The sequence below is a fragment of the Crinia signifera genome, chromosome 9 (assembly GCF_055691185.1).
Source record: "Crinia signifera chromosome 9, ASM5569118v1, whole genome shotgun sequence".
NCBI classification, from domain to species: Eukaryota; Metazoa; Chordata; class Amphibia; order Anura; family Myobatrachidae; genus Crinia; species Crinia signifera.
The window spans coordinates 27,228,197-27,252,594 of NC_139225.1; the positions used below are offsets into that span (position 1 = coordinate 27,228,197).

At 47.2% G+C, this 24,398-nt stretch overlaps 1 protein-coding gene across 2 annotated transcripts; it reads right to left on the reverse strand.

Moving 5' to 3' along the window:
- Nucleotides 1–630: 630 nt before the first annotated feature.
- INPP5E (inositol polyphosphate-5-phosphatase E) lies at nt 631–23,181 on the reverse strand. 2 transcript variants are annotated; one of them, XM_083158642.1, is made up of 11 exons: nt 23,071–23,181; nt 20,895–21,888; nt 20,275–20,398; nt 18,076–18,173; nt 13,701–13,825; nt 13,167–13,286; nt 11,766–11,873; nt 10,190–10,351; nt 5,295–5,410; nt 4,779–4,915; nt 631–3,595 (listed from the first exon to the last, which is right to left on the reverse strand). In XM_083158642.1, the coding sequence occupies exons 2-11, from the start codon at nt 21,653–21,655 to the stop codon at nt 3,460–3,462; spliced, it is 1,887 nt and encodes a 628-aa protein (XP_083014768.1). In that variant the 5' UTR covers nt 21,656–21,888; nt 23,071–23,181; the 3' UTR covers nt 631–3,459. The 2 variants fall into 2 exon arrangements, with proteins under 2 accessions (XP_083014768.1, XP_083014767.1); XM_083158641.1 differs by having other exon boundaries at nt 23,003–23,151.
- Between the last annotated feature and the right edge of the window lie 1,217 nt (nt 23,182–24,398).

Consider the following 24,398-nt stretch of genomic DNA (forward strand, 5'->3'; position numbering starts at 1 on the left):
ATGTGAGGAAGCGTATGGGGGCAGCATAGAGGTTATATAGTGGGAGGAGCAGGGTCTTCAGCAGCACAGAGTATTTCAGGAGGTGAGTGATGTGTTAGTGAGGACAGGGCTGCAGGTGATTGGGGCAGTGACATTATGTGAGGAGGGGAATGGAGGCAGCAGGAAGCCACAGACAGAGTTATATAGTGGGAGTAGCAGGGTCTCCAGCAGCACAGAGTTTATCAGGAGGTGAGTTATGTGTTAGTGAGGACAGGGCTACAGGTGACAGGGGCAGTGACCAGATGTGAGGAAGCATATGGGGGAAGCAGCAAGGTTATATAATGGGAGGAGCAGGGTCTTCAGCAGCACAGAATATTTCAGGAGGTGAGTGATGTGTCAGTGAGGACAGGGCTGCAGGTGATTGGGGCAGTGACATTATGTGAGGAGGGGAATGGAGGCAGCAGGAAGCCACAGGCAGAGTTATATAGTGGGAGTAGCAGGGTCTCCAGCAGCACAGAGTATTTCAGGAGATGAATCAGTGAGGACAGGGCTGCAGGTGACATGATGTGAGGAGGAGAAGGTAGGCAGCAGGAAGCGCTGTATACTGCTGCTCCATCCTGACACTTTCATGATTAAACACACATTAGCCAATGAATCAGGAATAATTTTATTATGTGTTCTGGGAGATAAATATATATTTACATATATTACTGTACAGAAGAACACAAGAAGGCAGAGGTTTAGTAACAGGTGGCACCGCAAATAAGGTGTCAGTAAAGGGGACAGTGCACCCTCTACAGGTCTGTGAATGGATTACACCATTAGAACTGGTGGGGTGCCCCACGCACTACAGAGATTGGTCCCTGGGGATGTAAACATGATTCTCTTCCCATTTTGGTCAGCAGCATAAAAACGAAAAACACAACTTAGTATTTTAACAGCCTCAAACATTAATTACAGTATGATGACAATGACCCAGGGATCTGGAAGAAAGAGCTCCCGTCCAGTAGATAGAGTGGGAGCAGCAATTTGTGGGCCGAACCCAAATTTACAGAATGCACAGAGAAAAAAAAAAAGTGAAACTGTTCTAGCATCACTGACACAAAGGTAAGAGTTTCCTGTACTCACAGAGGGACCCGGCTGGAAGGAAATCACTGTACAGATCAGCGTAGTTGGTGGGGATCAGTAAATACTGATAATACACACCGACTATATGAATAATGGGCCCCATACATCAGCAATCACAATTTATGGATTTCCAGATACAGGGATTTTTTTGGCCAGATAAATGGATTTTACAATCTATCTGACTTTGCCCACACATTACAGATTTATTTCAGTGATCGGCAGATTTTTCCATCTAAAGATTGCATCTTCATATCTGGAAATTGCCCAATCGATTGCTGTTCATAATGTAAATAGATGAAGAAGACGAATTGGGAATGCCCACGCATATAAAAAAGATCTGCAGATAATACCAGATTATTAAACATGTTTAAAAACCTGATTAAGCAATCGATTGGCGATTTTGATTGGGATTGCCAAAAGGGGGAGCCCACACATCTAAAATTAATTGTGGCAATCATCTCCATATCTGAAAATTGTCACAATTAATTGCTGATGTATGGGGCCCTTAAGGCTGAAGCAGATGTTTTCTGCACTCGGTCATTGACCTCTGTATGAAGGCAGTTACTGCGATATAATATTGCCGGTGCATTATACTCCTGGCAGGCCTGTGTCCACTACAGTCCTCCTGGTAAGGGACAGGAATCAGCAACACTAACTAACTACCACTGAACTCATTTATTAGCAATACTGTCAGCTTACCATCTAAAGAAGTGGGATTCTCTCCTACTGTAATCAGGACCTGATGGCACGACTGTGATTTAGCAGGCCGAGCGACTGTCGGGACTGCGTATGTGTATGGCTGGTAGTACGCATGCGCAAGGCCATCCTGCTATAGAATCCTGATTACTGGATCCTGTGATTGACAGGAAGCCGACGTTTGTGGGTGGTAACCGGCCGTACTCTGGGAGTGTCAGGGAAAACAAAGGCGTGCCCATGTGTTGGAGGGGGAAGCCCTGTGACGTCAGCTCCGGCCCCGATCGGCTTGATTCTATCGCAGCCGCCAAGTCCGGGGCTACGCACAGACTGCACACACCGGGAAATCCTTCCGTGGTGAGCAGCTTGCTTATGGCTTTGAAGCTAATCGCAGACTTGCACAGGGCGGGATTTCACTGTGGTGGGGTCGGCGTATATCTGATCTCAGGGGTCTGCAATTAAGCAGCTGTGTGATCAGGTCTGAATTAGGCCCAATTTTCATGTCCTCAGCTATATTTGCTGCACCTGAGTTATTAGCTCAAGCACTCTAATCAGATTGCGTAATTTCCTGGCATTGCGGTCGGTGCATTCCGCGCAAGAGCCAACAACCACCAATCCCGTGCTCAAGAGATAAGCGAACGCTTCCTGTCTGAGCAGGTTATGAGCGGAGCTGCAGCAGCGTAGATCAGAAGGTGGCAATAATATATGTACACATACCACCCCCCTTAACCTCCTAAGCATGGGTCCTCAAACTGCGGCCCTCCAGATGTTGTGAAACTACAAATCCCAGCATGCCTTGCCACAGTTTTGCTATAAGGGAGTGTTAAAACTGTGGCAAGGCATGCTGGGATTTGTAGTTTCACAACATCTGGAGGGCCGCAGTTTGAGGACCCATGTAATAGTGTATTAATGTTTTTTTTATTCGAATTTTGTTTTAAAATGATCGGTGGGAAAGAAGCGATTAAGAAACATTAAAATGTTAAAGGCTGTACCAAATGCAGCAATCTGATCAGTATGTGTGTGTAAAATACACATAATATACTATAAGTACATTTAGTATGCTCATTATCTATTATTATAAGGCATCTTGTTATTATGCAGTTAGATGTCACTTGTATAAAAATAACATTATTTTTTTATTAGTTACTTATAACGCCATACTTTGTGAAGATTTGATTTTTTTGGCACACAATACAATTTATTATTTTATATATAGCTTTTTATGTAAATAACCCATATTGTTTGCACTATAGTACCTATAAGACAAATCTCACAAAGGTACAGTGGGGAGGAACTCTTTAGGGCTTTATAAAAACCCATGATACCGCTGGAGGCACATGATTGAGAGGAGGCAGCGAGACGGAGTGCTAGAACGCAGGGCGGAGTGCCGGAACGCAGGGCGGAGCGCTGGAACACAGGGCGGGGCGGAACGCATGGCGAGCAGCATCGGTGATTCCCAGAGATTTCATTCAAGCTGATCCTCTAGGAGTACAGATAATGTTCTTACCTTACAGTGAAGCTACTGCACCCACACCTTTGTAATCATATACAAATCCAGCATGTTTTTTCCCCCGCTATAAGTGAATATTGGCCCAGCCCACGTAACAGCTGGAACCATAGAGAAGGCCATTGGTGCACTTCCAAAATGTCCATGTTGTTTCAGGAGATTGCGCACACGCCGCTGTTTTTCTGATTCTTTAGCACGTGATGCTTCTGCTGCTGCTCCCGCGAACTCCGCCTCTTCATGCCCAGCAAATACAACTCACGGTCAAACAGCCCGGCGGCCAGCGGGATGCTGAAATGTAATATGGGGGCTTAGGAAGTTCCAATAAAGTTTGAATGTACAGACCTGATACTCAATACTTTAACAACACAACATAAAAAAAAATGCTAAATAATAATAGATATTACGATTCTATGGTCTACATAATGCTGCGTTCTAGGGTCCTGGCATCGTAGTGCCCAGCAAACACCTGGTATTATAATATTGCTACTGGCACCAGGTCTACTGAAGGAGTGTGGGTTAGCTCACAGACCACATCAAGGTCGCCACCACAAAGTTGACACGCACTAGGGCCCTTATTCAGATCTGATCGCAGTACAAATTTGTTCTCAAAATGGGCAAAACCATGTGCACTGCAGGTGGGGCAGATGTAACATGTGTAGAGAGAGTTAGATTTGTGTGAGTTATTTTGTTTCTGTGCAGGGTAAATACTGGCAGCATTATTTTTACACAGCAATTAGGATTTCAGTTTCAACACACCCCACCCAAATGTAACTCTCTCTGCGCATGTTACATCTGCCCCAGCTGCAGTGCATATGGTTTTGTCCATTTTGAGAACAAATTTGTACTGCGATCAGATCTGAATAAGGGCCACCTAGGTCCCAAAAATTGGAAAAAGTTGCGAAAAACTAATGCATGCCAACCTTTGGGGTTGATCTATACATTACTTGCGACCCATCTGGATACCCTACCAATGACGCTGCATCATACACAGCAGGGCTTCCCATATTCAGTCCTCAAGGCACTCTAACAATCCAGGTTGTAAGGATAGCCATGCTTGTGCACAGATGATAGAATTTAACTGAGGTACTAATTATGTCACTGTTGCTTAAACAGGGATATCCTTAACAACTGGCCTGCTGAGGTGCCTTGCGGTCTAGGTTTGGGAACCACTACTGTACGGTACATCTTCTATTACTGCTCCCAGGGTGGAGAATTCCTGGGAGACACAACAGGAGGATGCTCCGGGGATTGAGACTGTGGGTATAATCTGTGTAATGTCCTTACGCACCCTACAAGTATCACTTCCCCTTATACACTTCCTCACAGGTTACACAGAGCCTCCAGGCTATGTATAAGTGACATCTGTATATAGCCTACATACTTCCCATACCATTACATGTGATCTATTTATGAAGACCAATCAGACGAGGGATCTGCTGAACACATAAAGCCGATGCGGAACATCACTCACTTATCTCTTCCGGGTCTTATCCGGACTTCAAACAACCCAAACACTGGCCGGTGGTCAGAAGTCTTAATCTCCGAGCAGGAGTCGTATTTGAGGACACGGATGTCACCTTTATGCCGACTCTTGTACAGCACCCTGTCCTGCAGTGATAGAGATAACAATACAGTAACTCAGCAAGCTGTGACAATGCCATGTTCACCTTCTGTAGGGGAAAGGGTATACGGTATCCCTCACTGCCCCTGCGGGCCAGCCAAGGGCAGGGTCATCAAAGGGCCACAGCAAGAGAAGGAGGGGGGGGGCAGTCCAGGGCAGCAGGAGGGGGGCAGGACAGCCAAGTGTAATGAAGCGGGGGCAGGCCAGGGCAGCAGGGTGTGTGTGCGAGTCAGCCAAGGGCGGCAGCAGTAGGGGGGGGGGGGGCGCAAGTCATGTATCGTACACTTCACACAATCCCCTTAAACAGGTATATCTCTGCAATAACACACGGCTGCAACACATACACCAGTAATCTGTAGCACTAACCGTGTAGGATGGTGTTCTCTCCTTTGACGAGGAATCGTATTTGTCACAGCCAACATCAAACTTATATGTGGGAAGGAAGTTAATTGTGGCTTCCTCAAACCCTTTAAATATGGATCCTTAAATGAAATGAAAAAAATTTAATACAGGTCAGTACCTACAGGAGATTTCAGATATTCCAGCAATCATGTGTGGCTAGGATTATTCACCTAATCCCTGCCCTCTGCCACCTCCACAGTGGCACCATCACCGCCGGCAATATAACGATGAACTAGAATTGCAAAACCCGGACAGTGGATGCCTGCATTCATTTACCTGGACAGGTAGATCTAATTGGTCAAAGTTATTTCTGAAACTCTCCAGGGCAGCCATATAGTTTGGGCTCAAGAGGAATTAGGTCTTTGGCGCTATGGACCAGGTGCTGTATCTTGTTCCCCTGCAGCCACCACAAAAGAGGATTGCCGCCCTCTTAAAAGACCAAAGTACAAAGAAATATGCGGGGCGCTCAAGGGTGAACAAGAAATAGAAAATTTTATTAAAAACAACACAATAAAGAAACTGATAATTAATAACGAAAAAACATACAATGCATTTAAAAACACATCAAATGGTGCACCATTTATACCTAACTCTGAGAAATGTTAACGACCAGAGGTCGGGGATTGGTTCTCAAAAAGCAATGAAATTGAGTCCCAGTGTGACTCCTGGTCTATAGCTGTAAACGTCCAGACTGACAGTTCAGAACTGTAGGGTACATAGGGTTCTGTAGCGTGTAACACTGTTTTGTGGGTGCCCGTGCACGTGGAGGGCAAGGACTTCTGTCGGATGACTGTTTGACAGTGTCCGTCCTGCCTCCACTGTGTGTTGTTTGCACGGCACAGTACACAATTTATAGCTGTAAACGTCCAGATTGACAGTTCAGAACTGTAGGGTACATAGGGTTCTGTAGCGTGTAGCGCTGTTTTGTGGGTGCCCGTGCACGTGGAGGGCAAGGACTTCTGTCAGATGACTGTTTGACAGTGTCCGTCCTGCCTCCACTGTATGCTGTTTGCACGGCACAATACACATAAATACAGTCAATATTTGTTTAGATCTGCGCCACAGCGCTAGCTCACCCCTTGATGCCGCTCAGTTATCTCGACTGATTCCCTCAGTCAGTGTTAGGGAGTATCCTGACAGCAGCCGCCTCCTTTAAGTGCGGGTTACCAGGCTGAATTGGCTTTGCACGGCACTCTGTCACTTCGTCCGTATGGGCGGTATGCGTCTGCCGCTGGTGGATGGAGCAGAGTCAGCTCTACAGATAGATGTGAGTCGGCAGCGGGGTGTCTTCCTTTAGTGTCCTTCGGAACGCGTTTCTCCGCACACAGGCTACAGAACCCTATGTACCCTACAGTTCTGAACTGTCAATCTGGACGTTTACAGCTATAAATTGTGTACTGTGCCGTGCAAACAACACACAGTGGAGGCAGGACGGACACTGTCAAACAGTCATCCGACAGAAGTCCTTGCCCTCCACGTGCACGGGCACCCACAAAACAGTGTTACACGCTACAGAACCCTATGTACCCTACAGTTCTGAACTGTCAGTCTGGACGTTTACAGCTATAGACCAGGAGTCACACTGGGACTCAATTTCATTGCTTTTTGAGAACCAATCCCCGACCTCTGGTCGTTAACATTTCTCAGAGTTAGGTATAAATGGTGCACCATTTGATGTGTTTTTAAATGCATTGTATGTTTTTTCGTTATTAATTATCAGTTTCTTTATTGTGTTGTTTTTAATATAGTTTGGGCTACCTGCTTAGTAGTCGCAGGATAAAAAGTCTATACTTCCCTTTGGTGTATTGAGGCGCTCCCCAGGTTTTTATCATATGAATGGACAATACGGTGGGACCATGCGGCTGCGATGGAACATTTCAAGGAAAATGGAATAAATGTAATAATTTTTTATAACTTCATGGCAGGTAGAATGTAGAGGACATAGCCCAATAGAGAGTAAGTATGTAACCATTCTTCTAGATGACTGGAGACAGAAAGAAATAGAATGTCTTGATTCACATGGATCTCACAACACACAGTCATGTATAGAAAGGCTCCATACACCCACATACAGCATCTAACAGACACAGCAGGTCAACCACCCAAGAGACACAAGTCTCAAAAAGGATCAGAATTTGAATTAGGTAAAGGCAGCGTGTGTTCCGCCAGCTGCTGTGGAAATTCACCTACGTGCATCAATGCTCCCCTAGCTAAGCCAGTCACCAACATGCAGCAAGGCTCACCTAGCAGGGTCAGTCACTCACGTGCAGCAAGGCTCCCCTAGCTAAGCCAGTCACCAACGTGCAGCAAGGCTCACCTAGCTAAGCCAGTCACCAACGTGCAGCAAGGCTCACCTAGCTAAGCCAGTCACCAACGTGCAGCAATGCTCACCTAGCCAAGCCAGTTACCAGCATGCAGCAAGGCTCCCCTAGTGGGGTCAGTCACTCACGTGCAGCAAGGCTCCCCTAGCTAAGCCAGTCACCAACGTGCAGCAAGGATCCCCTAGCTAAGCCAGTCACCAACATGCAGCAATGCTCCCCTAGCTAAGCCAGTCACCAACGTGCAGCAAGGCTCACCTAGCTAAGCCAGTCACCAACGTGCAGCAAGGCTCACCTAGCGGGGTCAGTCACTCACGTGCAGCAAGGCTCACTTAGCTAAGCCAGTCACCAACGTGCAGCATGGCTCACCTAGCCAAGCCAGTCCCCAACGTGCAGCAAGGCACACCTAGCCAAGCCAGTCACCAACATGCAGCAATGCTCCCCTAGCTAAGCCAGTCACCAACATGCAGCAATGCTCCCCTAGCTAAGCCAGTCACCAACGTGCAGCAAGGCTCACCTAGCGGGGTCAGTCATTCAGGGGCAGTAAGGCTCTCCTGGCGAATACTGCTCGAGTCATTCCTCTGGATAGGGAGGGCATTACTTCCAGTGGAGATTACTACCTTTCTGCATTGCTGTACTTCAATGTTTTTCTCTATTAATCTTCTCTTGCAGATCCCTATGAAGGGTCTCTGCCAATACGCTACGCACCCTGGAGACTGAAGCCACTGCCACACTGGAATTAGTTCTATCCCTGTGGTAACAGCTTTCCATTATACAAGGATGATTTATTGGACTTTCATCTTGTAATGGAATAGCTGCAGACCACACATTGGGGGAAAATGTATTAAGCCTTAACAAGAGATAAATGGAAGGGCGATAAGGAGAGAGATAAATATCCAGCCAATCAGCTCCTTACTGACTTTTTTCAAACACAGCCTGTAACATGGCAGCTAGCAGGTGATTGGCTGGACGTTTATCTCTCTTTATCACCCTTGCTTAATACATCTGCCCCATTAACTAGAATCTTCTTCATCCTGAAAGTGATGCAGACAAATAAGTCTCTGATTACACCGACATCCGCCTACCTACTGCTGTACTTTATTAATGAGATTCCTAATTATCCAGAGCAGAAGAAGCTCTGCTTGGAAGAACATAAGATAAGAATCTTGAAGGGGCATCGTCCATCTGTCCTGATGCTTTTGTTCCTTTGCTGCATCACGGTTAAATGACTTTGTCTCTTTCCCAATCCCTTTGGTCTCATTACCCGATGACAAGAGACACCCGGGACTCACTAGCACCTGGGGGACCAGGCTCAGCATCCGCTGTCGATACTTGCGGATCTGGGTGTTAATGAATTTGCACCCTAGAGACATCACCCAGATGTTTGTGTAGAGATGTAGTTGGGGCACGTTTAAGGCTACAATCCACAAATACAGCCCCCACATAAGCTTCAGCTACAGGTTTATCACAGACACAATGAGGAGTTTCCCCAGTGGGTGAGTGGGTGCCGGACGGGGTCCTGACAGTCGGGATCCCGACGGCCACCGGCTATTCTCCCTCGTGGGGGTTCAAGACCCCCATAGTCATGCTGTCTGTCTGAGTCCGGCCAGTCGGGATCCCAATATCGGGATAATGACTGTTGGGATCCCGACTGTCGGAACCATATACCACACCCTCCCCAGTACAGCAAAGGAAAAAATGATCTACAAACTTTCCAGTGGGGATTACCCAGGGAGCTCTGCAGTTTTGGGGGGATGGGCTTAAGCTCCTGCTTTCAAGATAAGACACTCAGGTGTTTTTTATACCTCTTTCACAATCGCAAATGCCTGGTCGCACCCGGTCGCAAATGGCGGGTCGCTGACGTCATATGGGGGCGGGACAAAGCATCATTAGGGGGGGGGATGAGGCAGCGCTTGGAGCGGATGCTGCATGCTCCCTATAATTTGAAAGGGACCCAGGTTACCCATTCACACTGCCCAGCAACCCTGTCCGACCCTAATAAAATCTTTTTATTAACCCAGGTCGGATTGCCGGTCCTTGGTTTTTCAAAAGCCCCTTTCACAACGCAGAGTGACCTGGGTCGACCCGGTTATTTGCACGGTGTGAAAGGGATATTACTAAAATGGGAGTTCTAATGAACATGGGATGTTGCCCATAGCAACCAATCAAAAGCTACTTCTTATTTAGCACCTTCTAGAAGATAATAGATAGACTCTGATTGGTTGAAAAGCAGTGATGTTGCCCACAGCAACCAATCAGATTGCACATAGCAATCACTTCTCTATTGCATCTTAGCAAATTATAGGCAGAATCTGATTGGTTGCTATGGGCAACATCACCTCTTCATTTTTGGAAGCTATAGTACACACTTTTCGATATATCATCTGAACAATGAATGACCTATCGCTAGCTAAGATGTTAGTAAATCACCCCTAACCCCACCAAATGTCTTACTATAGATATATTATACTGCAAAAGGTTAAATATATACAGTGAGGATTACAGGCTCAGTGACTGAGCTCTGAGTGCCAGTCACCGTACCGTGGCTCATCTCCATGAGAAGTTGGTCGTACTGCAGCAGACTGGACATGTCTCTCTCCATCTTGCGCCCAAGGATCGATATCACACCGGGACGGTCCTTGTTCAGCCGGAAGTTGAAGTCTCCAAACCAGAAAACCTCATCGAAGCGGCTCGTGACATCCACTAAGGAGTCAGGCAAACAGGTCACATGGTAAGACAGGGGCTGGATGACAGGACGAGTTACATACATACATACACTACACGGACAAAAGTATTGGGTCACATGGTCAACTGCAAGTGATAGAAAGTGGAAGCGCAACTGCAGCCTGTTAATTACTGAATTTTAGTGTTAAACTGAGCTCTTCAGAACAATTCATTTGGCATTACAAACGTTTGTACATGGAGACTGTACAAACTCAAGTGAAACAATTAAATGCAATAAATAGCAGTATATATATCAAGGTGTGTGTTGACCTGGCACTCCCCCAGCTGGTCAGGGACCCAGGTGCCTTCTGGAACAGTTGTGCAGGAGAAAGGCAAAGAAGCAGACAGCGGCACTCTGGGAATTTTCGACAACGTATATTAGTGCAAAAATAGCATACCAACGTTTCGGGGCATAAGGTACCCCTTTGTCAAGGTGAACAGAACAGCACTGTTCACCTTGACAAAGGGGTACCTTATGCCCCGAAACGTTGGTATGCTATTTTTGCACTAATATACGTTTTCGAAAATTCCCAGAGTGCCGCTGTCTGCTTCTTTGCCTAGAATATATATATATATATATATAAAATAATGGGGCCTGATTCAGCCTAGTGAACAGGTTAATGCCACCCCATGGATAGGCTGTTTTCGTAGGATGCCAAGCTCTGCCTGATCAAAGGGCAAAATGTGCCCAGCCCCTTTTAATGGTGCTTTGCTAAAACAGCCTGCTCGCTACCTTGCTGTACCCGCAAGAATAGATGCTGTGCGCATCTATACACATTAAAGGAAGAGGTTAGCGGACACCCCCATCAGTGACGCAGACGGTGGTGGCAGGCCCTCATCAGTAATGTAGAGGGGGCCGAACCACCCCCAATAGCCATGTCATGTAGCAGTGCCTGACCTGCTTAGACCACAGTGTGCTCTCTTTGATGAATAAATTTGCTGGTGTCCAGTTTAGGGAGATATCTCCCGTACCAGCTATGGTTACTAGCAGTGACTACCCTCCGTGTTCTCTGCCTGCAGTACACAGCAGCCTAATATCTGAGCCTAGCACCAGCGACTCCCGTCCTCCACGGTATCAGCATGACATGGTCTCCCGCATGGAATCTTGGACCACCAAGCAGCTTATGCTACTCTTTATCAGAGCGGCTGCACTCCCTGAATGCGATCCCTCTTTCCCAGCACTGAGTTATTACCTCACATAAATCAATACTGTAGGGACAGTACCACTGGCAGCAGCACTACAAATCCCCCATCCACCCCTGCTCAGGTTCTGGTGTCACATGACCATAACAGATCAGCATGTATTGACATGTAGGACAAGCAGTCATTAATCCCCCATATAGCCTCAGCAGAATGTCCGGAACAGGCATGCACTGTGCTATGTAATACTCACAGGGACTGGAGCGATACGGGTTTGTGTCGGGAATGCTACGAGGCAGAGCCAGGCTTTCCTTAATCTTCCTGTAGTCAAAAATCCTCTCGCTCACTTTTCCATCGCCGGCTGGATGATGGAATAAATGAAGAGAAAGAGACGATATACACAGTTATTCCAACCGCCAACACTGAGCAGCCTCCTCTCAATCTGAAATATACACAATACGATTGTTATACACAATGACGAGTGTTGTGGAAGTGAGTGGTATGTGTGCCCTTATATTAAGACGCAGCGGAGGAGCAGTGTGCAGTCAGGAATCGGGTCCCTCCGTGTATGGCAGCTGGCTGTGTACAGTCTCCGGGGTACCTGTAGGCTTAATGTCGCTACTTCCTCCACCCATGTCAGCACGGGGCACATTATCGCTGATATCTGAGGGCAGTGCGGCTAGCTCCCAGTGGATTGCTGGCTATGCAGAACCACAAGGAGACGCTGATGTCATTGCAGACGGAACAGAAAGCGAAGTGACGAAACATGGATCATCTCCACGGCAATGAGAAACTTCTTCCGCTATTAACAATATTATTTTTCAGTAACCTCAACCGTTCTGCAACATACCCCTGGGACACGTACCACAGGTTGGGAACCGCTGACCTAACAAGTACCTACTCAGGACTAAAAAAGGTGTACATAATACTATAATAGGGATAGTCTCGTTCTAACCTTTCTCTGTACACTCACTAATAAAATAATAAACAATGAGGAAAAATAAAACAAAATCACGTTAAACAGAGAAATACCTTGAAGCATAATAACGAACCCCAAAATAGTACTCTAATACTTTAATAAAGGAAAGGATATTAGTGTCCACTCTAGCACCCCGCATCTTTCAAGACCCGTGCAGTTCCTCTTTCCTGTCTGAGGTGTCGCTCTCGGCTGTGTGCCTCTAGCACAGTATGGTCTGTATTTCGGAACGGATATGTAGCACATGAAATAAAATAATGTACTGACAGATCTCCAATCAAGTTCACTTGGTTTGTCCTCCCTTTCAGTTTCGCTTTGAGTATTTCACTTGGAAAACAAGAAAGGGGGAACAGCCAAATAAGTTTTAAAAATTTTTTTCTGATTTTTAAATGATAAAAATCAGAAAATTTTGTTTTAAACGTATCGTACTATTGGCTGTTCCCTCTTTCTTGTTTTCCAAGTGAAATACTCGAAGCGAAACTGAAAGGGAGGACAAACCAAGTGAACTTGATGGACTGTGGAAGCGCTTGGAGATCTGTCAGTACATTATTTTATTTCATGTGATTTATATATGTTGGTGAAATATAACTGACAGCCTGAGCTGCGTCCTAGTGCTACTACGCCATATATTTAAAATGCAGCACATTACTGCGTCATTAAAGTATTGCATGGTCTTACATGTGAAGTGGGAGGTGATGAAGAGGAAGGATGTTCCGAAGAAGGTGAAGGACACGCCGAGGCCGCCTTTGGTCTTGATCTGTGATACCATGCGCGTGGTCACCGTGGCATATTCCACCTCTACAGGAACAACACATGTGATCAGTTAGATCAGTGGCTAAGAGTATTATATAGGACAATGGCGCAATGCTGTGGTAGAAGTTTGGCAGCATCTCTTTATTATACCAAACGTTCTAGCAGTGGTTTTAGTGCCAGAGCTCCAACACTCAGAACATAGAGGTTCTGCCAACTGCAGAGTTTGGCAATAGATGTGTGTGGGGAGATTGCACTGGTCTGGTTGGTAGAAGAGCCTTTACATTTCCGGTAAGGACATTCAGCCCTATACGAGGAAATATGTGGCCAATCTGACCCAACAAGCCCACACACACGGTACAGTGGCTGGTCATTGTATAGCTAACAGGACTGGCATCCTGAGCATCTATCACAGGGACTACTGCATTATGCCACAGTGGGGGGGAAGTGGGTGGACTATACCTGAGCAGAACCAGATCAGGTCTCGTCGGGTGAAGACAGACAGGTAGAGGACCCCGTGTGCCGACGAGTGGAATAAGACATAATGTGGCCCAAGGGTCTCCTGGAGTCGCGTCTCCCATTCTCGCCTGCCAGAAGAAACAACATCACTGCTATTACACCTTACTATAAAGTAACAGAGTATTAATATTTCTTAAATCAGTTTGTTCTTTCCGTATTTCTATTTTGAGCATGTACAGCTCACAGGCAACAGCACCTTTTTTTTTACTTTAAAGTGTAACCCTTACAAGATGGCATCTGACATTGATGTATTATGTGGATAGGGGTCTGATGCAGAGTTGAATGGAAATAAATGCGTATTTATACTCCACGCAACTTTACAGGAAAACTGCTTCTACCTGTACACTTGAGACCTTAGTCGCACACAATGACGGCGCAACTTTATGTAAATACCGCCACAAGTTGAGCGACACTCCCAAAATGTGCAGCTACCTCTCACTCGCCACCTTCGAATGCCCAATAAATTTCCAAGACATTTCTAAAGGCCCATACACACTTGACGATTTTCAGCTGAAAATCGCTCAAAACAGCCGTTTTGAGCGATTTTCCGCTGAAAATCGCCTGGTGTGTATGCCCCCCAGATTGCCGACTAGCGAGGATGCGCGCTCCCGCATCCTCGCTAACGAGGTGGGCAATCTGCTGGTTTTACCAGCACACCTAGCGATGATGGCTGGTTTTTCAGCCATCATCGCCAAGTGTGTACAGCAGCCGGACTGAAAGCTGAAAGTCTTTCAGTCCAGCTGACAGCCCGCTCCCTCCCCCTGTTCATACTCACCCCTCCCCGCTCCCCACGCTGCCTGTCTCTTCTTCTGGCTCCAACGCTGCTGCTGCACAGTGACAGGTTCTCCTCCACTCCCCTGGCCGGACATACAGCTCGGCAGGACGCCCCGCCCCCACCCCCAGGCTCACAGGCTTGCTCCCTGCTCCTGCTGTGTGGAGCATAACCCCACTGACAAAGGCGTAACTACCATAGGTGCAAGGGATGCAGCTGCTATGGGGCCCAGAGCTGAAGGGGGCCCATCTTTACTGTATAAATTATATTTTCTATATACATTTATCGCCAATATTTGGTATATAGGGGCCCTTACAAATTTTTGCTATGGGGCCTGTGAATATCTAGTTACGCCCCTGCCCACTGACCACCAATGAAGGTTTTTTAAGGCAGTGATATAAACATTGCTGGCACATGCCAGCAATGTATATATTACTGCACCACTGGGCACCAATGATTTTGTTTTAAGGCAGTGATATATACATTGCTGGCACATGCCAGCAATGTATATGTTACTGCACCACTGGGCACCAATGATTTTGTTTTAAGGCAGTGATATATACATTGCTGGCACATGCCAGCAATGTATATATTACTGCACCACTGGGCACCAATGATTTTGTTTTAAGGCAGTGATATATACATTGCTGGCACATGCCAGCAATGTATATATTACTGTACCACTGGGCACCAATGACACATAAGCCAGTAATATATACATTGCTGGCACATGCCAGCAATGTATATATTAGCACCACTGGCCACCAATGATACTTATAATGCAATAAATATATATATATATATATATATATATATATATATATATATATATATATATATATATATATATATATATATATATATATATATATATATATATATATATATATATATGTGGCTAAGAGCCGGCACTCAAACCAATCAAGGGGGTGGTAATATGCCTTTGGGTGCCTTCCGCAAAGTTGAGGTAGTAGGCGAAAAAGCAGCGTCACTCCAAAGGGCTTCAATCAAGAGAATTTATTATAACATGTGGTCGACACGTCCAGGTCGACGTTTCAATGCAACAGCATTTTTATCAAGACAGCGTGTGACCAGATACATATGTATCTGGTCACACGCTGTCTTGATAAAAATGCTGTTGCATTGAAACGTCGACCTGGACGTGTCGACCACATGTTATAATAAATTCTCTTGATTGAAGCCCTTTGGAGTGACGCTGCTTTTTCGTATATATATATATATATATATATATTGCAGTAATATATACACAGCTCTTAAACTCCCCCGTGGCAACGAGCACTTCACCCCCACCCATGGCATCGATCATGAAGGGCCCTGGGATCGAGCATGAAGCCCCTGGCATTATGGTATGTGGCTTAATGGGCATCATGGTGTGTGGCATAATGTGTAATGGGCATTGCGGTGTGTGACATAAGGTGTACTGGGGTGTATAACATGTAATGGGCATTATGATGTGTGGCATAACGTGTAAGGGGCAATACGGCTGCAAGTAAAATCGTAGCTATGCACATGGGCGGGATTTCCCTGGGCAGGACAGCATTTACCTGATCGCTGGGCTATGAATATACGCAGCCCAGCAATCAGTTCTGAATCAGGCCCCAAGAAAAGAAATACACTGAATAAAATGGCCCCTGCTCTCACCCTTGGAATTTTAACCCCTCCCATTATGTAAATATCCTTTTATATGAAAGATTTTCAGCAAAGTCTTTCGCCTCCTGAAAATCTCTTGCTCTTTGGGGGAAAATAGCTCAGTGTGTACGCACTACTTTGGTGATAGATAAATCCATCAGAGATTTTGGCAAAGTCTTTGGAAACGAAAATCTTCTAGTGTGTATGGGCCTTAAGACTGTACGGCTCAATCACATCAGCGCCGCTGTGTGAATGCATTCGCAATGCAGTGCAACGTAGCTACATGCACAGCCGACTTCCTGCTGTTATAGGAAGATGGCAGTGTATCGTGTGTTCCGATGGAACATCTGCACTATCAGACAGCCGGTTTAAGAAGCGTGTGGTCATGTCAGTCACGTGTACAATAAAAAAGTACCTATAACTTAGCGTCATGTCCAGACCGTAGCATCATTCATACAGATGGTAGGTGGAGGGTAAGCCGCGCCGGGTGGTGCTTACTCAGCCGATGGCATAGAAACATAATTTGGCCGCAGATCAGAACCACTTGGCCCATCTAGTCTGCCCCTTTTTTAAACATGTTACCTTAAACCATATTTGATCCATATTGCTTTGTAAGGATATCAATATGCTTATCCCAAGCATGTTTAAATTGTACTACTGTATTTGCGTCTACCACCTCTGATGGTAGGCTATTCCACTTATCTACTACTCTTTCTGTGAAGTAATTTTTTCCTCACATTTCCCCTGAATCTGCCTCCTCTAGGTCAGTGCATGTCCTCGTGTTCTGCTGCTCCTCTTCCTGTGAAGAATGTCTCCCACCTGTACCTTGTTAAAACCCTTGATATATTTGAAAGTTTCTATCATGTCACCCCCTTCCCTTCTCTGCTCTAAACTATACATATTAAGATCTTTTAGTCTTTCCTGGTACGTTTTGTGATGTACAGATGGAGCAGCTCTCACCAGAGCTGCTCCTGACGATTTTATAACCAATCGGCGCTGCTCTCCATCCGCCAGAAGTAGGTGTGCATGCACAAGACGCTGGCGTGCCCTGTTCTGACAGAGCCCCCCTGCCCGTCTCCCCTGAAGCAGAGACGGGCAGGGATTTCGCCGCCAAGGTCCCCTTCACTCGGCGGTGCCTCTCTGCCAGCTCAGGGAATCTGGCGATTCCCTGGGCTGGCTGAGAGGCGCTACATCTGTAGGCAACGCACCATTTTATTTGCCCTTCTTTGTACAGTCTCTAATGTATTTATATCCTTCTGGAGATATGGCCTCCAGAACTGAACACAGTACTCTAGATGAGGCCGTACCAATGACCTATACAGTGGCAGAACCCTCACAAACAAATGTACACACCACACTGAATGTAGATTTAAGACACTGTATATAATATATAATGTGTTGGGAAGACTGAATTACAAACTTGCCCTACTAAGCTGCGACATCGACCTATTCTACCGCGTTAGGCCCGCGCCTCTTATACTGGTCTTTGTTGCTGCAGAAACAGTTGAAGCTCTAGAAGAAAAAATGAATAACTCTGTAAATCATTTATTCCCAGGAGGCTTGGTACAAACAATAACTGGAGGACCCCTGTACTATTAGCCACATGTTGGAGATAGCTGCCTGCCTACGCTCGCACGGGGACGCCCAGCGGTTTCCTGGGTGCACACCCAGGAAATGCAATGCAGCAGCCCCTTGCCCGCCTCCATGAGCCCCCCCCCCCCCCCCCCCCCCGTGCGAACACCACAGCGACCCTGCACATATGAGAATATACGCATGCGCAGAGAGAAGACATCGGTCCCCGGTGCAAATACACCAGGGACCAAGCGTTACTATATCTGACCCAAAGCATGAATTGGATGAGAAAACCCTGATGACACATTGGGGCTGGGGATGTACCTGTCCGGGGTTCCTTCCTGGACTCCAATAACGTACATGTCCTGTGCAAAATCATTGTCTGAAGGCAGCAAGAAGTCATCCAGAGTCTCCGGCAATTCCTGAAAAAAAGTGGCGGGTTTATCCAACTTGTACACGGAACCATGACCAAATTTACCAAGTTTATGTAACTACACCAATCACCATGACTTAAAGATAGTGCCCCTCTCTTTCATTGCCGGTGCTCGCCAGAACGTCCCCACTGGTGGAGAGGGACTCCCATTAGGTCCCGTGCATCCCAGTCAGTGGGTGGCGGGACCCTGCCCGTCTCCGCTTCAGGACTGGGGAGGTGGCGGACTGAAGAGAGCAGGGGGGGGGGGGGGGGTGGAGAAGGGGAGCGTCCCCTTCTGGGGGCTGGCGCTCCAGCTGTATTCTACACACACCTACACCCAACTGTGCTCACAGACAGGCGCTCCATCAGTATTATACACACACCTACACCCTACTGTACTCGCAGCCTCCTGTATGGAGGTCTCACATCACATCAATGTGTCCTTGTACATCAAGTCACAATACGCCATGCAGCACAATGTGTCTTTGTCACAATGTCATAGAACGGGCTGTTTGAGAAAATATCTGTACCTGTCCTCAGTACCTGTATTGTAGTTGGCTAGGAGCCCTGTAATGTAAGTACAGATGGAGCGCTTGTCATGCTTGCAGGGGCTGGTGATAGAAGCGATATGCTTGGGCACCCCGTTCCGACGGAGCTCCTCGCTGCCGTCCGCCGCCTCCCCGGTCCCTATGGCCGATTCTGAGTGACAATGCAATATGGAATTGCTTTGTTAATATAGAATCTCTGACTGTTCCGCCCTGAAGTCAGTGTCAGCCCAGTCTGTAAATGACCAGGCATTCTCAGTGACCGGATGGGAGTTGTAGTCCATATGCCCGTCTGTAAGGCAGGTAGCTCAGGGACACACACAGCAGGAAAGATGTTGTCACAGTACCATGTTCAGTGGCACCCTAGGGAGTAAGGATAGTATTTATAGCATCCCCCAGACAGTAGCCTGCATGTAAATATAGAGCCGGCTAGTAATGATCGGAAAGAAATCTGCTGCACGTGATGCCATGGAAAAGAGAAGCTGATCTGACTCCGTATGGCTGCAGTAATAGTCATTATCAGCAGTTTGCACTGTATAGTCACACGCCAGACATTCACATATAAATGGCTGGCTAGGAAGGGTTCTACAGAGACCACTTTCAGGCCAGCTGCAGCTGTCACGCAATCAAGCCCAGTCTGTTCCTTCACATTGTGTATCAGATGTCATGCGAATGTTAAAATGTTCTCTGTACAATGCTGCGGAATATGTGTACGCTATATAAATAACTGCCAATAAATAAATCTCAGGGATATTGGTCTAAAGGCCCCCATACACTCTACGAGGGGGAGAAGTCGCAGATGATACGGAACTGCCTGGCAGCTTTCCATATGTCAGAATCGCATGCGATATATTGCATGTGATCCCAGCTAAGGCTCTCCGGTTCAGATAGATCTATAGACAGCACAAGCGATTTGGGGGCCCCAATCCAATGTGCAGATTAGGATCTAAAACCCATGCGATTTGCCACTTTTCTCCCGATTTCTTGGCCTGATGCGTTGGAATCGGGTGAAATCGTATAAGTGTATGGCCAAATTAACAGCAAGAGTACTCAGAATTGAGGGTTCAGAGGAAGACTCCAGGCCATTAGTCTTCCGTTGGAAAGAAGTGGTATTCAATGGGGCTGATTCTATTCAGCTTATGTGTGAGCTCCCAGATATATTCAAATCAGTGCGCTGATTAGTCCACCTGTTCTAAGTTATTTAGATTTAAACGTAACAGGCGGAAGTCAAAGATATTGGGAACCCTCTGCATTATTGCAATATTCAATACAATTGATCAGGGGACAATTCTCTGCATACAAACATGTCCAAATGTCCCAAATGCCATAAATTTTGCAGTGCAGACCTTCTCGCCTAAGCAGAGCTCTAGAATCCTTCAAAAACTCAAGACTTTCCTGTTTACTCCAGCATTTCTGTAATTCCCTTAAGTGTCGTTTATGTAAAGCTTTCTGAACTTCATTGCTCATGTACTGTATTACATTCATTCTATCTATTAAGCGCCTTGAGTCCTATTGGAGAAATAGCGCTATATAAATAAAATTATTATTATTAATAATTGCCCTTACCTTCCGTCCTTGCATGTTCCAGGTAGAAACTGAAATTCTCATCCGTCGATCTGGGAAGTATCGGTCCAGCTCCTCTGCTCCAAGTAACGCCCCAGTAGCCAGTAAGCTCCCCTCCAAATAGCTTCTGCGAATGGCGAAGCACTGATCACTTTCCTACATGATGCATGCGGCTATTTAAATAACGGGTGCATATTATCGGTCTAACACCCGGCAAAAAAATAGGTCTAGGTCTAAGTCGGACATGGTCCTACAAGCAACACTGAATAGGTAAACTAAATCAGAGGATTGATGACAATTGCCACATTTATATCTCCTACCAAAGATCTCTATTTATTACTGTTGTCAGTAGTTACTGTAGTAATTTCAATCTACTTGGGGACAGTGAACAAACATCATCTCCCAGATGGCCCTATTCTGAGTACACAGTCAGTTACACACAAATATCTTAGGAGGGACAGATCTGAAGGGCTCAGGCCTACCCTCTGCAGAGACCACTTTGAAACCAGATCTTCAGCCACCGCAGACCCGACGTCCGGTTACTGTGCTCTATACCAGGATTACTGTTTAGTCTATGATCAGGGGGCGCGATACGTAATGTGGTCTTATATACAGCTACATACCTGTTACGGACATCCTTGGAGCGGAGGGGGGTGAGCAGGCTGTACGTACTCCTCATAGAATTGCCGGTGCAATGGTCACAGACCATATTGTGAATCCGTGTGTCACTGAGGCTGCTGCTCTGTCTCAGAAAATGACTGTTCTGATAATCCAGGTAATCTGGCTCTATCCTATTACCCGTCCTCACTGCTCTCGTGGTTGCAGTCAATTCTAACTGTGAGAGATTTTGTTTGAGCTTCGTCTGTGCAAGTTTAGGCCTAGTGTTTGAAAGTGAATTGCCTTTCGGGGCTCCAGATGCCATATCCAGGCTCTGGGTTGTAAGAGAAGCTTGCGGGCGAGCAGGGTAAAGTGTGGAGTCAGGCTGCTGGGAAGCAGGATCCTCGATGGCAGAGTCTTCCTGGAGAGAACTCGAGGATGACCCAGTTTCTATCTGGTCTGTTAAGCTCCACTGGCTTGTTCTTAGCGTCCGCCGCCAGCGTCTCTCATCCAGGGACAGCGCTCTCTCCAACTTGGGCAATCTCAGTTTTGCGGGGGGCTTCGGCGTATGATCTTTCAGACTTTTATTAGGTTCAATCAGTTTTCGGGACTTATTAAGAGACAAGGCTAAATCCTGGTCTTGTCCGTTTATCCAATCCCTGACATCTCGGTGCTTGCTCTGTGGAAACGGCAATATCTGAGTCATCCCGTCATCGCTTAGGACGGAATTCTCCTGCCCAGAATCCTGAGGGTCACATACCGTTAGCATCTCCATCTTTATCGGCATGGTGAATCGATGTTAGGGGCTCAGAGCTTGGTGGATTACTCATGCTGGTCCACCAAGACAGAAACTGGGACCCAGTTAAAGCAGCCATTGAGTGACTGGACTCTGCTCCATTATACTGCGAGAAGTTATCAGACGGGACACGGAACACCATAAGGTAGGCTGTAGTGTAGGAGAGTCAGATTAACCAGCCGGTTCCTATGTAATCACAGGAGAAAACGAACCCAAATTCAGCCCTGCAAGGCAAAACCGAACAGAGAAAGAGGCTCCCATCAGTATGGGATAAATGGACAAATACTCATTCTGCCATAAACCCTGTGCACTGAACACCCATCCATTGTTACAGTGCGGTGTACCTCCTATGTGCAGAAACAAAGTAATACAAATGACTGAAATTACACAGTGAGGCATATTTACCAAAGTGCCAGTATATAAAAGAGGAGCTGTTGCCCGTAACAACCAATCCGATTCTATAGAATTCATTCTAGCACCCTGCATTTCTCAAAACCCTGTGCAGTTCCTCTTCCCTGCCTGGGGTGTCGCTCTATGCGGTGGTTCTTCTAGAACTGGTCTAGTCACCCCACACACACCGACACCAGTGTCTCCTACTCACCCCACACACCGAAACCATGGAAACCTACTCACCACACACACACCTCGACGCCAGGATCATCTACACATCAACACCATGGTCCCCTACTCACCCCACAGACACCAGGGTCACCTGCTCACCCCACGGACACCAGGGTCACCTGCTCACCCCACGGACACCAGGGTCACCTGCTCACCCCACGGACACCAGGGTCACCTGCTCACCCCACGGACACCAGGGTCACCTGCTCACCCCACGGACACCAGGGTATCCTGCTCACCCCACGGACACCAGGGTATCCTGCTCACCTCACGGACACCAGGGTATCCTGCTCACCCCACGGACACCAGGGTATCCTGATCACCCCACGGACACCAGGGTCACCTGCTCACCCCACGGACACCAGGGTCACCTGATCACCCCACGGACACCAGGGTCACCTGCTCACCCCACGGACACCAGGGTCACCCCACACGCCCATGGACACCAGGGTCACCTGCTCACCCCACACACACCATCACCAGGCTCACTTACTCACCACCACACACCATCACCCCCAGGGTAACCTCTACACACACACACACACTCATTAGGCTTACTTACCAGGCTTATTACCCCACACATCCACGGACACCAGTGTCACCTACTCCCCCCCCCCCCCCCCTTCCCCTTTATCATCAGGGTCACCTACCACCCCACACACACTATCACCAGGCTCACTTAATCACCCCCCACAAACACCATGAACACCTACTTACCCCATCAAACCCCGACACGAAGTTTACCGGTAATACAGAGACGAACTCCGGGTCCCCCCCTCGCTCACCGTGTACGGAGCATAATAAACATCCCGGGTCCCAGGTAACCATGCTGACAGCGCGGCGGCCGTGACGCTCAGCGCCCCCTGCCGGCGGGAGGAGCACAGTGAGTGCCGGCCGGTACAGCACAGGCTACGGGGAGACGGACGGAAGATGTAACTCCAGCCAGCCAGGTGGCCTCAATCTCCTGTGTAGTCGGTGTGCAGGTTCCATGTGCCGGCGATGGCAGGTCCATACACACTGGGGCCGGCTCCTGTCCATGCATCACTACTGGGTGACATTGATTGGGGTGCTGTTAGGAATGATTTTGGGATGATACCCCGGATGCAGCTGCAACAACCTGAGCAAACAATGTGGTGTGCGTGCGTGTGTGTGATTCCACCTAGCAAATTAATATGCACAGCCTCAAGGGGCATTAGCAGTGGCGGATTCAGGGGGGGGGCACCTGGGCACGTGCCCCCCTGTCATTTATTTTGTAGCTGAGGACCAGGGCTTTCCAACGAGCCCAGCCCCGTGTCTCTAGCCCTCCGGGAACCGGAGATATCACCTGACAAACCTGTAACGTTTTTTCCCCATAGGATAATATGGGACCCGTCAATTCCGACCCCCACCCGGTTCTGACGGCTGCCAGTTCCCGCCCTGGCATCACAGAAGCTTGTGGTTGATTTAATTCAATTTCAAATCGCTGGGCCTTCAATATGATACTTGGTTGGTCCAAATCGGTCAATCGGTTCCAGAGATATTGCATGTAAACCGATTTTTTTATTTTTGAAATGTAATTTCATGGCTTTTCATGATTTTGAGGGCAGATTACTCTGGAACCAAATGTTCCAGTTTCACTGGACCAAAATCATTCAAAGCCCACTCAAAAGTTCTTCAATATAATACTTGTCTCATGTAAATGGGTCAGTTGGTTCCGAAGATATAGCCGGTTAAATGAGATAACTGGTTAAAGGGGGGAGGGGTGGTTTTCTCTCCCCCTCACACCAGAAAATGCAGGGACTAGGCTGGTGTAAAAGGGGCCAACCTGGGAATGCATTTTCTGGTGTGAAAGGGGTATTATTTAAAATAGCCGGGACCTGCAGTGCTCTGAATACAGCCAGGCTCTGCCACTGTCAGTGGCTATCACTTCTGCCTGGCGGCGGCTGTCCCCTATTTACCACGAGCATGTATTCCCCCTTGGCAATGAGCATGTAATCCCACATGGCAACCAGCATGGAACCTCTGGCAATAAGCATGGAACCCTTGGCAATGAGCATGTAGAGAAGCAGCACTTATGTAGCATAATTTTTAATAGGCATTATGGTGTTTGGCATAACACAAAATGGACATAATG